The sequence below is a fragment of the Mycteria americana genome, chromosome 1 (assembly GCF_035582795.1).
Source record: "Mycteria americana isolate JAX WOST 10 ecotype Jacksonville Zoo and Gardens chromosome 1, USCA_MyAme_1.0, whole genome shotgun sequence".
Classification (NCBI taxonomy): Eukaryota; Metazoa; Chordata; class Aves; order Ciconiiformes; family Ciconiidae; genus Mycteria; species Mycteria americana.
In genome coordinates this window covers 105,299,938-105,313,051 of record NC_134365.1, presented here as the reverse complement: position 1 = coordinate 105,313,051, position 13,114 = coordinate 105,299,938, and the positions used below count along the sequence as shown (strand labels likewise).

Genomic DNA, 13,114 nt, shown 5'->3' with positions numbered 1-13,114 from the left:
CGCGCTCCCGCCGCTCGGGGCCGCGCCGCGCCGCGCCGCGCCGTGCCGTGCCCCGCCGGGGGGCAGGGGGCGCTGCCGCGCCCGCCCAGCGCTGCCGCGGCGCCGGGGAGGGCCATGGCGGCGGGGGTCGGCGCTCAGTCGCAGTGGAGCCGCCCCGCGCCGCCGCCGCAGACGGGCTGGGAGCGCCTCAGCGAGCTCTGGCGCCGCGAGTGAGGGCCGGGCCGGGCCGGGCCGGGGCGGGAGGGCGGCGGGGCGCGGCGGGCGGGCGCTGGGCCCGGCGCTGCCCGCGGGCCCCCCGTGCCTCTCCCGGCCGAGCCCAGAGCCCTGCTCTTCCCTTGCAGCGAGCGGGAGCGGTACCCGGAGGAAACGGTGAACATCGTCAAGGCGGCCTTCACCGGGGGAGTCGTCGGCTGGGTGTACGGCGGGCTGCCGGCCTTCTACCAGGCCCGGAAGGCCTTCATCGACGGGAGCCACGGGGAGCTCTTCCAGAACCGCGCCGATGCGGTGGTAGGAGCCCCTGCGCCGGCCCGGCCCAGCCCACCCGCGAAGGCGGGAGAGCCGCTGTGTAGGGGGGGTTGCACGGGGGGGAGCGGCCGGGGTTCCCGCCGGGGGAGCGCTGGGCATCGCCCGCCGCTCCAGGGGCCGAAGCGTCCCCGGGCCTGCCGGGGAAGCCTGCCCAGAGCCTCCGCGGGCATGCGGGGCGAGGCGCCTTGTGGAGGCTCCGGTCGCGGAAGAAGTTGGCGTTGGAGCCTGGGGTTTGTGGTGACACGAGAGTCGGGAGGAGAGCAAGGACCTGCTTTCAGTGAGATGCGTGACGGGCGACTCCGAGTGGGTGTTAAATGGCCACTTAATCCGTATGTCTTGGAAAGTCTTTTGGCTTTTAAGTTCTAGTGTGTTGGCAAGAGACTTCACTCCCTAGTGTCAAACTGGTGGTGTCCTCTTACGCGCCTGAGTTCTTTTAAGACCATTTGAAATTCTTGTAGCTTGTCGCTACACCTCACAGCAAAGAACATTTGTGACATTTCATAGCTGTGTCGGGAGTTTGTTCTTCAATGAAAGTGTTGGTTACCTGGATTATTAGGAGAAAAACCCTTTAAAAATCTGCCTAATTTTGTTTACATCATTCACTATTTAGATTTGGCCCCAGTGTAGAGGCCTGCAAAGTGTCAGTGCCTGGCTTCACTCTGTCCTTCTGCTCGCTCTCTTGTGTATCTGCACCCGGGCTCAGCACTTACACCGCAGGCACTGGAAGAGAGAATTTATTTTCTTTCATGGTATTAACTGGAATATTTTTAATTTTTATGAAGCTTCTCTTTATCACATCTTTTTAAAAGCTGCTTATTGCCAAACTTTTAAGCACCAGTGCTAAACTGCAAAGCTTGATGGTCTCTTAACATTTAAAGTAGGTGGTTATTATTTACTTATTATGGTTGCTCTTTATTAGTGGTTATTATTTAGTAATACTTATGACCTCATAATAATGAAGAACTAGTTTCTAGTTTGTCCCCCCTTTCTTCTTCTCTGCTGCTCTCGTGTACTGTCCTCAGAAAGCTCTGCCTGCCCCCTATATGTGTTTCAGCACTGGGATTAGAAAGACCAGTTGACGTTACAAACTGGAATTAATTTTTGGTTTTCCTGTTGGTGGCTGGGGCAAGCATGAGCAGCTTTCCCTCTGAAGATGACCGACTTGATCCCTAAGGGTCAGGGTATCATTCCCAAGTGACATCAGTCCCACGACCTGCCACGAATGCCCCAGATCGCAGTGGGCTGGTGGTGCTGGCGAGGAGGAGCAGGGCTGTGATCTGTAACCTGTCTTCTCTCTCCCCCTAGCAATCTGCGCATCGTGCTGGTCTCAGGAGTTTCATCCGCTACGGCTGGCGCTGGAGCTGGAGAGTAGCCGCTTTTGTGACAATATTCAAGTAAGTGTTTCCCAGTGGTAGTGGGAGAAGAGCTGGCTTACGCTTAAGCACGAGTGGCAAGGGGCCCTTCGTGCCGGCAGTGCTCACAGCTCCTTGAGAGACTCCTGGTGATCAATTGAGGCTCAAAGCGTTGTGCTAACAGGGAGTCTGATTGATAAGGCGTGAACATGAAGAGGATTTAACCTTTTATAATTGTCCCAGAATTCAAATCTTCTAATGAACCAACACAAAAACTAAAACTGGAAAAGCCCTGTTCCTTGCATCTAATCCATGCTGTTGTTGACTTGCGTACTGCTCTTCCCTGTACTTGACGGCTTCTTTCTGCTTTTGCTTCATCTCTTTTTTTTGCATTTTTCTCTGGGAGAGTGTTACAGTGTGTTGGCTGTTTCTGGAAGAGCTTTCTATCCCACGCTAATTTTTCTCCTTTTTGCTATGTCTCATTACTGCTAGTTTGTATACACTAGCATTACTCACAATTCTTTATTCTTGTCCTCAAATGCTTGCAGATGATCATCTTGTTATTAAGCAGTCGCTGAACATCAGACCTACCAGTTGTATGTACCTCTTTAGGCCTTCAAACTTTTCCTACATACGCAACCAATGCAGAGGTAGTGTTCTGTTTCCCTGATTTTCTCGCCCAGATGTGTCAGTGTATTTCTGACAATACAGCAACAAACTAAGCACGCTCTTCCGAATAATACCCTTTTAAACTAGGAATATCTCCTTCCCTGGCATTCAGAGGGGTAAATTTATGTGTAGTCCTAAACCTGCATTGACTATATCTGCAGGTATATTCTGTTTAAATTCCCCTTCTGCTTTTAAGATACCAGCAGTATTGACTAGCATTATGTTATATTTCCGTCTCCCTAAGTTTTTTGTTCCTTTCTGAATTTCCTCCTCGATCTCTCTTGGTTTCTTTGGCTCCTTTTGGTTTAGTATCTGTTCTTAGGTTTAGTTAGCATAGTGTTTGCTTTCTCTCCTGGAGCTTTTGATTTCTTTAGGTTTTCCTGGGCTTGGCATGTAACCTCGTCATCTTCCACCAGATGTCTCCCCCGCAGTCAGATCATCCCCCTTTTTCACCATTCCTTTGTAAAAGGCTTTGAAAGAAGATATTTGCCACTCAGCATTAATTGTTTCTGTAAAGTGCAAGTTGAAGATTTCATTGCGGTTGTGCGAATTTTGAGTTTTGCGGTTGAAAACCAAATTGTTTAGTTCTACCTTGTACAAAGGCTAGGGTGACGTTACAGCGTTGGGAAGGAGAGGAAGATCATTGTTGACTTGCAGATGTCATGCAGGAGGCTCGCTAAAGTGCTGGGGAGGATGTGGCTGCTGAACTGAGAACAGAGTGTGGTCTGGGGTTTAACTGATGCTTTTGGAGGAGGTGGTGTACCTACCCTGGTGGGAACTCTCATGCTGCAAGAGTAGGTGACCCTGCTGACATCATGAGTGTGACTTAGCTCTAGGGGTGGGGACTGTCTACATCAGGCAAGATCTTACTGACACACAGATTCAGCTTCTGGGGGTAAAGGCGCTATGTCAAGACTGACCGACTGACAGGACCTTTTCATTGCTTAGTTCCTTGTATCCTTGAATATACGATGGAAAAAAATATCCTTGATTAAAAAGGAAAAGAAAGAATATCCCAGATCCAGGCAGGGGATCCTGGTGTTCCCCGGCCTCTGGCTCTGCAGCTGCCTGCAATAAAGTCACAGAAATCAAGGCACTTGTGGCTGGCGCGTGTGCGCTCTGGACAGATGGGCAACAAGGCAGTGAGAGGCAACCTGAGGGCTGGCTTAATGAAATCCAGCTTTATTTTGGGCTGTGTTTTGCTACCTGTCTTTTTCCATGTGCAACTGCTGACTTCTTCTGGGCCTTATCTTTGCAGCATGGTGAGCACTGGTCTGTCTGTGTACCGCAATAAAACCACCATCAGTAATTTTGTTTCGGCAGGAGGTAAGACTGCTATAACCTTGTGTACTTTTCTCTTTATGAGCAAGGGTCATAAGTGGAAAAGCATAAGCAGAAATCTCTATCTCTTGGCTTTGAGCAGGTCTCTAGCTTCTGTGCTCCTCGGTTTTGTTTCCTGTTCTACCGACTGCCGTTGTGACTTTGCTCTGTTGTTTAACTGCTGCGTGCCTTTATTTGTAACAAAGGGATATCAATGCACTTCTGAAACCATTGGGGAGTTTTGCGGTTATCAGTTCATCTTCAAAATACTTGCTGGAGTTTTTTGGGTGAAAAATGCTTGTGTAGGGTAAAGGCAACACTTGGTGCATAACCTGCTCTTATAACTACCCATTTAGCAGGGAAAGCATTTCTTATTTCCACTCTTTATAACAGTTCAGTATGCTGTTTATAAACTACCTTTTTCATGCTAAATTTTGCATGTCTGCTTTTGGCAACAGGGCTCTGGGTAAGTGATCTGCCTGTTCAGTTTTACAGGCTTTATTGCCCTTCCAGTTGGATACATGTTTTACTGATCTTTTCTGCCTTACATGGCAGCTACTATTATTAGCTGTTGTTGAACAGAAAAAAAAAGGGGGGGAGGGATCATGCTCCAGCCTGGAGAGAGCTTGGTTTTACTTTCATAGATACTTTTACTTCTTAGCATTTCTTGGGGAGTTTTTCTGAAGCAGAAGGAGCTTTGTGCAATGTTTTAGTGCAGAGACCATGGTGACTGTATGGTGAGGGTCCCTCCCACTGGCCACAGCGCTTGGTTTCTGCTCTGTTAAAAGTAGATGTCAGCTCACGGAGAGGAGAAATGCAGCAAAGCAGCTCCCTCCATCTGTTTGTGTTGGCTGGTGGGGGGCTGTTTGTGGTTTCAGTGGGTTTGTGGTTTTTTTAGCCTTCACAGGAGCCCTTTTCAGAATGCACTTGGGCCTGCAGGGACTGGCAGGCGGCTTCGTGTTCGGAACAGCATTTGGGTGAGTTGCGACTGCTGCTGCTGAGTGATCGAGATATAGCTACTCTTTAAGGGTGTTTGTTAGACGGTGGCCTCACACACCAAGCCTTGAATCATAGGTGGGGCTACAGAAGCTTCCCTTCCTCTCTTGCCTTGAGGGATTTCTGTATCTCTCTTGGGACCTCAGGACGATGACTTTTCTTCCAACCTTTAAACTGTTTTTTTTTTTCTTCTTTTTTTCTTGCTTTGTGTTTTGCTGCTTCCTCAGTGATAAGAACTCAGTGCTCTCAATAGAGCATCTTACTTGCTGCTGTTTGCTTCTTAGAAGAGACACTAACTACTGTTAAATAGGAAATTAGGAGTATGGGTTATAGACATGTCTCCTGTCCCCCTTCCTTGGTGTGGTCACTGATGAGCCCAATGGTTGTACACAGAAGCGTTGGACATCTGTATTGAGGAACTGTGTTGTCTGTGGGTAAAGGCAGGAGTGTAAGAGACAGCTTCTGGGCTCCCTTCTCACCTTCATCAGCAACTGCTCCTGTAGCAGCTCAGAATCCAGAGGGCGCACAAGGGGTGTTGGATGTCATCATGACACCTTTTGAAGAAGGGGCACCCTGGGAACTGCCAGCCCCTAGGTTAGGAATCTGTGTAAAAATGATTTTTTTTACAAAATAAGCTCTATCAAAGCCAAAATGTGGAGCAGCAGCCATTAGGAAATGCTGAGGAAGAAGCTGCGTGGTTGGGCTGTGCAACCCAAGGCTGTAAGGTGGCACATCTCTTCATGTATGTCTTGCAGTCATGTATCTCCTAAAGCTCCCTGGGGCGTGGAGGAACCCATGGTTCTCTGTCCTGAGCTCTGTCCATCAGGACAATGAGCTCTTAACTCAGCAGAAGTCTGGCTTTTCAAGCAGAACTGGGATTTCTTCTCAAATTACCGACTTGTGAGTATTCTCACAAGTGAATTTGGGGATCCTGCCTGGACAAGAGGGTGAGCTTTGTATGTGCTACTTAGCACCGTCAGGATGGTGTCAGCTGTGGGTATGCCTGGAAGCAGCCTAGGGAACTTTACCAATGAAAACAAAAGTACCTCCAGAGCTGGACAGAAGCTAAGCAGGGGTGTGACTGTCTAAATTATGGCCTAGGTGATCTACAGGGGTTGTTTGGGCACCTCAGATCCTTCCACCCTTTTGCCCTGTGTGTGCCTGTCAATGAGTAAATTCAAAATATGTTATCGAAGGGGCTACAGTGCTGTGTTTGGTGGCTGACACTAGAACAGGAGTACCTTAGTCTGTGGTGTGATGTGAGTATTGGGGCGCATTACGTTCTGCTGAGTGGAGCTCTGGTGGCTGCACACACCCCCCCGCTCCTTTTGCCAATGCTGGTAAGTTATTACTGTTGTGTGTCCCCTGGATGACTTGTGACTTTTCTGCTTCCTCCTCTAGGATCCCTGCAGGGGGCCTCTTAATGATAATGCAGAAGCTTACTGGTGAGACCTTGCAGGAGAAGAGAAATCGTGAGCGCAGGGAGCTGTATGAACAGAAGTTAGCAGAGTGGTAAGGAACAGCTCTGCCTGTTCAAGTCTTTGGCTGGAAGTGTGTCTAGGTCTGTGTGGTTCAAACATTTAAAGAAACCACGACACACTAGGTTTTCTAAACCTCCGTTCTTCTGCTCTTGGGTTTTGGTGTGTTTCACATACCTGTCTGAGAACTGCTGATTTAGTCTTCCCAGCCTTAGATGTTGCTGCTTATTTTGTAACAAAGTATTTTGTTCAAAATTCATGCCCTGCCCCAGCCCAGTAACTCTGCATCAGTTTTTCACTTTCGCAGTGGCCAAGAAGACAAGCAGGACAAGCACATTAGTATTTCTTTACCAAAATTGAGAGAGGCGAGAACTCTGGTTTTTCCTTCATTGCTGTCTTCTTTCCATCCCTGTTAAAGAGAGGAAAGAAGAAGGATAGCTGGAGGCTTTGGGGAGAAAAGGCTATCACGGTGGTTGCGTGACTTACTAAAACTCACACATAGTGCCAGTTCTAGAATAAACTTTTCAAGGGTTGGGATTCTGCAGTGATGCCTTTGTCAGGATGATACAGGCATAAAATTACTTTGTGCTCTCTCTTCTCTCGCTAGGCAGTCCAGGCTCAGTGTGACTGAAGTCTTAGGCCAAACGGAAAGCAACGCCCAGGGAGGATCGGAGACGGAGAGAGCAAGAGAATCTAGGAGCTACTGAGTCTTCTCCAGATCTCTCTTGTAAGCAGCTACAAAGTATTTTGATTCTGCTCGTAAAAGTCTTCCGTCCAGGTGTCATGGAAGTCTTCTGTGAACGCAGTTATATCGTGTGGACTTGTGAAAAAGCATTTTGCTGAAAACATTGTTCGTGGATGCATATCACTACACAAGAGCTTGGAAGGGCCAAACCTGTTCCACCTGAGAAGGTGGAAATGCAGACTCTGCAGACTAGGAAGCATCATCTAGGTTTGGCAGGGGGTGAGGGCAGCCCCAGAGCCTCGTCTAGAACCCATTTCACTGCTGAAAATGTCCAAACCTCCAGCGATGTAGAAATATTCAAGGTAAAGGAGCCTGTGAATAGTTTGGATGCTAAAGGTACCCTGATTCCAAAAGCTAATTATGCCCTGGTGAAAGCTGCTCTTCACACAGCACCTGAAGAACTTGCTGTCGAAGCGCAATACAGGCAGCACCAGAGCAAGTGGTTCTCTTCCTCTCGCCATCCCCCTCCCACAGCTTGACTTGGCCTGGCTGGGACCGATGCTGTTTTGCTGACAGTGGTTTCTTCAGGCTTTTTGCAGAAAAACACACTTGGTTCCCACAGTAGTTGGGGTATTTTGCAATCAGCGTTGAGGCAGGGTGGAGGAGCTGGGAATGATACGGAAATACCCTGAAAAAGACAAGTTTTGGGTTCCTCAATAGAAGTGTGGCTGAGGGGGCCACAGAAAGGATGACTTGTTTCTGGTGGTGATGGTGGAAGAATTGGCACTGTGGACAGTTTTAACAACAATAAAAAGGCCTCTAATTTCATTTGAAGGTTGGAAATTAGGGGATTACCTTTGGGGCAAATGTGGTTCAAGACACTCAATAAAGCCATCTAGCAGTGGTGATTGTGTCCTTAAGCTCTTTGTTAGTACAGTATGTACTTTATGTTAGTACAGTATTTGCATTGGAGAAACGTACTTGAGCGATAGCCCATGAGAAGAGCTCTATCTAAGATCCCACCAGCGAGCCATGAAGTCTGGTGGCGGTGTCAGACATTCTTCTATCTGGGCAGTAACAAAGACAGGAGCCAGCGGAGTGACAGCTCTGTTTATTATTTTGTACCAGAGATCAACTCTTAAGGCATAGCTGTGGGTAGGGCTGAAGTTAACGTAATAATGGTCTGTACCCATCACCATTTCCCTCAAAGCAGAAGGTCAGAATTCTGGTCCCCTTTCTTTGCTGGAGTTTTTTCTCCCATTAAAGAGAATTACATCCAGGCAGGGGGTTTGGGTCTCCTTCCCACAAGAGAAGAGTAGTCAGTCTGTTCTGGTTGAATGCTTTTCGCTGTTACAGCTGATTACTGTTGATTGAAATATGAACAGTCGATTCCACAGAGCGTATTCCACCCACCCAAAGCAGATTTTTGGCACAGCTTGCTTCCAAGAAGGTGGTGTGTTTTCTGACTTCTGAAATGAGCATTTTATTTTTTTAAACACCTCAGTGTAGTTCATTTTTCCGTTGAAGAAATAGTTGTGCTTTGGGGTTGTCATCAACCCGCTTTGATCTTCCTTTTCTGTGTGTAAAAGTGAAGGATCTGAATAAGCAGAGGTATGGATATGTCTCTCCCCTTCCTGTTTTAAGCTCTGCATGCATCGGTGACAGTAGTGTTATTGTCCTCTGCCCCTCAAAAAACCAAAATAGCAGGCCTTTCTGAGTCATATTTTTGCTATTGTGGTTACACAGTGATGTTATATCTCCCCCCACCTTTTTGTTTGCTGTTACACCCCTCCTACCTGTACAGCAGTTCTGCTGACATTTAGCTGTGCCATTACTCAGTCTTTCTCTATTCCTATTTAGTGGTATTTGATTTGATGTCTAAAGAATACTAATTTTCTTGTGTCTGACCATTGATGCAGGGATGTTGTTCCACGGGAGGGTAGGCAGAGCCAAGGTGTAGCAGTTGTGTGGATTTCCTCTCCATGTAAGGAAGGAAGATGTCCTAGATGTCCTTACGCTGCACATTAGCAAGGGGAAGCAGAGACTTCCATCTACGCTCAAGATTAGCCACCATTTTTTCGCTCCGTGTTCTGCTGAATTTAGTTCCCCGCACTTCCTCATTTCTTGTATTCAAACTCACTGTCCAAACTGGGAGTGAAGAGTTGGTTCAGAGCTTATTTTTTAAATACAAATGTAAGGGATTTTTCACACCCCCGCCCCCCCCGCAAAAGCACATCACTGAAGTTACCGGTCCTCCACGTTCAGAGTAGGTAACGCGTAGCAGGGATGCAGTGAGACCATCTTACAGTGGATTTTGCTTTTGCAGAGAACCTCCCTTTTTGGGAGGGAGAAGGAAGACCTGTTGCAAATGCGTGTCGAGCACCATAGGTACGCCGCTCAGTTAATCCCTGACAAATTGACAGACATGAGGTACGTGGAAGTTACAAGCTGGGTACCTGAGTGCCATTTTGTCATTGCTGTTGAGCTCACCGAACAGAGCTGTGTCTTGATGCCAGCTGTACCTGTTACAGCTTTGTCAACCAGCTGCATCACCTACCTTGCTGCTACACAGCGTATGTTTTTTAGCAGCTGCAAAATGGTGGCTGGGGCTCATGTGAGTAATTGAAAGGCTCTACCACTTCCCAGCGCATAGAACAGACATCTTTTATTACTGAGGAAAGGAAACTGAGTTTACTGTTTATTTTTTAATACAATTAAAGGAGAAACCCCTGGAAAAAATGTTACATACAAAGTACCTGTGATAAACAGAGAAGCTCACCTGGTACAAAGACCCAGGTATTAAGCTGAAAAGGTCTCACAGAAACCATTTGTGTGCAATTCCCTGAATACAGCATAAGGCAACAGAAAACATGATTCATAGTATAAGTGCTTAAGGAAAAAAATAAACCAAATAACGTGCCCATCAAGAATATAAAACCAAACTGATGCTAGACATACTTGTCAGTGAAACTTTTTGTTTCCTTTAGAAGGAGTTACTTAAAGTGTCACAGGAGTCTGTTGTGATGTAAAAGGGTTTGGCACAGTGCAAAAGACAAACCCTGCTCCAGGAGGCTGTGCAATCATCAGTCAGGAGCAGAAGTAGAGCGTGCGATAGTCAGAGGGAAAACATCGTGCCAGAACTACTATCAATCAGAGCTGTGGTGTGGTTGGTAAGGTGGCAATGCATCGTCTTTATAGCAGGGAAGGAAGCACAATGTTGAAAATAAGCAAAGTAAATACAAAGAGAGGGTGTTCAGCCTGCAAGAAGCTAGTAGTTTGTGCCGGAAAGAACAAGCATAGACTGAAAGAAAAGGAAACTTGAAAAATATGAAAACACCATTGCCCATGCACCAAGTCCTGCAATAAGGTCAGGCTGCCTTCTGGAAACACTGCTTTCTGTGTCACCTATGTTCTGCTTGCAGCCAGAATGCAGAAGTGCAGAGTATTAGTTTCCTTATCACCTACCTTATCTCCTTTTCTCTGTCAAAATACCCTCCATAAGAATGTTCTGAAGTTCCCATTTCACTTCATACAATGGGAAAGCAGTAAAAAAGCTGATGGGGCAGCATGACTCTGCAGGAGTAGAAAGGGAGCAGTGTCTTATTTTTTACTAGTGACTTGATCCCTTAGCCTCTCATAGCTCAGTCCTCTACAAACCGCTTTTAGTCCTCTTGTTTCCTCCAGCAATTTCTCTCCCAATATGTACCTGCTAGAAAAAAGTGACATGGACGGAATATTTCTTTGCTGTGTCCTAGCAAGATAAACAGCTCAAGCAACAAAACATCCCACAAAGAGGACGGCATGGTGCTTTCAGACTTTGGTCTGCCCTGCTAACTGCACGTATGGATAGAGCAGTAAGGGAACGGGTACAGCTTGCAGTGGGACAGAGCAAAAGGGAAAAACAAACCTGTCAAACTCAGGGCAGGGTTGAGTCAGGTTAGTATGCAGAGCTGCTTAGGAAGCTTGTTGGGGTTTGGGGCTTTTTCCTCTTTTCCCCTCAAAATGAGAAACCACTTTTTCCTACACAGTAGGCAAGAATACCACCCAGATCAGATGAGTCCTATCCAATGTTAGCATCCTGTAGGGCACTTCTTTCAAGTCCTGGCTGGCTAGAGAGAACGCTGACAGAAAGCAGCACCATTCAATGCAAAGAAAATCTCTATGTTGCTGTGAGACTCCCAAGAAGCTGGCGAGCCTACCTTAACAAGTATTCCTAGGCAAATGTACAAACAAAAGCAGACCTATGTTTATGAAGCAAGGCCCTGAGTTACATTTCATTACAGTAGATACATGTGAGATAACCACTGAGTGTTACAGAAATGTAAATGGGGATTGGCAAGTGTGGGTAGGAAGGAATGCATATAAAAGCTTGTACATGTGTATGCACAAAGGTGGGCACACTCACACGCACCACCACCAGCAGCCTGCGCTGTGTCAGATGTGCTCCTGTATCTCTGAGTAATTTAATGGATGAACTGTATCCTGGTACCTGGGTTGGCGAGGCCATCCTTTCAGGAGAGAAAGGTTATGAGAACTTCTGTCACTGCTGTAGATAAGCAATATTAGTTAGCTGTTAGGTGTGCCGTCAGTATGTATCATTCCCTAAAAAGTCTCATAGCACTGAAAATAAGCATGAGGCATATAGTCCCACCTCAAGGTGCTTTTTCATGAAAAGTGTGTGCATTATTGCCTCTTTAGGGGAGAAGTGACATATATCGGTAATGGTCAAGTCCAAATCCAAAGTCCTCCAGCACAAAGAACAGTACTGGCAGATAACCCGTGCGAGGCTGAATATAAAAGAAGTTTTAGCTGCTCCCAGTCGCAACATGGAGGCGCAGCCTGACGAGATTGTGTGTCGGGGTCCGGGGTCTCCCAAAGGCCAGCTCTGCGTTACTAAAGGGGTAGGTGGGCGTGGGCTACCTGCTAGGGCTCAGCAGGCCCCCTGATTTTCATAGAGGCAGCATCAAAGCCAGAGGATCCCAAACTCTTGAGCTGGTGTTGTCGATGCCGACGATGCTGCTCTTCTGCCCCATTGCAGGAACATGGAGGGTCCTTCCAGCTGGAATTCCAGCGACCCCGTTGTAACGAGATCACCCCACTGCTTCTGTGGCACAGGTGGGGTTTTGTATTCATTCACACAAGATTTTGTTGTCAGTCTTCTTGAGCAAAGTTTTCTACTGCTGTCATCCCCTTTCAGAGCGCCAAAGGGTCAATGCAATAAGCATTGCTGTACAACGAACAGTGGGGACTGCAGTGAGGAATACACAGGATAAGAAACCTGAGGGACACAAAGAAAAAATTTTACTGATTTCTCCCCCCCCCTTCTTCTTAGTCCTAAATGTAAGCCAGAACGTTGCAGAGCCAAGACAAACGGGGATCACCTGCGATAGCCCTCCACAAGAGGGCTCCTATTACAGTAAAGACAGAGCTGTTCAGAGCTAGACAGCTCAAGACAGGCACTGCAGTCAGCTACAGACGGGCTCAATGCTTACTGTGAAAACCTTTGGACCATACAGAGGTGCTATCCCTCTGCGAAGTGAGGATGACTAATGAATGCGCTACCGTATTTAAGCAGCAATAGGACATGGCTCAGCGCATCACACGGTTACAAGATGACAGTCAGCCACTAAGGAAGCACAGCTTCCATCTCTGTCCACAGTCAGCAGCCATTCCAGGTGCTGGAGTTGGGAAACACCAGCCAGTTGCAGAAAAAGCCTGGCAAACTTTTATGACAAAAGAGGAATGTGGCAGAATGGATTTATTCAGTAGGTGAACTCCCGCCACTCCCATCGCAAAACCCCCCAGAATTCATGCTAACCAAGGCTCTAGTATCTGTTCCAGATAGGGCCTTCCCCAGAGGAAAACATGAGTGGGTGGTCAAGTTTGGAAATGAGACGAGTGGCCTGAATGATAGTTTCTCCTCCTTTCCATCTCAAACATGTTAAGCTTTTAGATTACTGCAACGCACAGTGTGACAAATTCATGACTTCTAGGACTCTACAGCTGTTACTCTATGGCATTACCCTGGCAATTCAGCATGCTGTAGTGAGAGCAGGAAACGCACTCACCTGGATAATGATGCAAATAAG

At 47.3% G+C, this 13,114-nt stretch overlaps 2 protein-coding genes across 3 annotated transcripts in view; one reads left to right on the top strand and one right to left on the bottom strand.

Moving 5' to 3' along the window:
- Positions 1 to 55: 55 nt before the first annotated feature.
- TIMMDC1 (translocase of inner mitochondrial membrane domain containing 1) lies at positions 56 to 7,930 on the top strand. The gene is made up of 7 exons (XM_075516079.1): positions 56 to 209; positions 342 to 507; positions 1,831 to 1,919; positions 3,805 to 3,872; positions 4,765 to 4,843; positions 6,264 to 6,374; positions 6,948 to 7,930. Exons 1-7 carry the CDS (start codon positions 115 to 117, stop codon positions 7,045 to 7,047), a joined length of 708 nt encoding a protein of 235 aa, XP_075372194.1. The 5' UTR covers positions 56 to 114; the 3' UTR covers positions 7,048 to 7,930.
- Positions 7,931 to 9,675: 1,745 nt separating this feature from the next.
- Positions 9,676 to 13,114, bottom strand: part of LOC142416466 (T-lymphocyte activation antigen CD80-like) — a 29,812-nt gene continuing 26,373 nt past the window's right edge. The window contains exon 7 of one of the 2 annotated variants that reach the window (XM_075516068.1): positions 9,676 to 12,273. The gene's annotated coding sequence lies outside the window, so the exon portion shown is untranslated. Of the gene's footprint in view, positions 12,304 to 13,114 lie in introns of both variants that reach the window. The other variant, XM_075516059.1, reaches the window with a different exon arrangement.

What these genes read in the sequence shown, in the direction of transcription:
- TIMMDC1 (XM_075516079.1), top strand. Translation starts at nt 115, where the DNA reads ATGGCGGCGGGGGTCGGCGCTCAGTCGCAGTGGAGCCGCCCCGCGCCG. An exon ending in GCTTTTGTGACAATATTCAA is followed by an intron (nt 1,920 to 3,804) that starts GTAAGTGTTTCC and finishes TTATCTTTGCAG; the next exon opens with CATGGTGAGCACTGGTCTGT. An exon ending in TAATTTTGTTTCGGCAGGAG is followed by an intron (nt 3,873 to 4,764) that starts GTAAGACTGCTA and finishes TGGTTTTTTTAG; the next exon opens with CCTTCACAGGAGCCCTTTTC.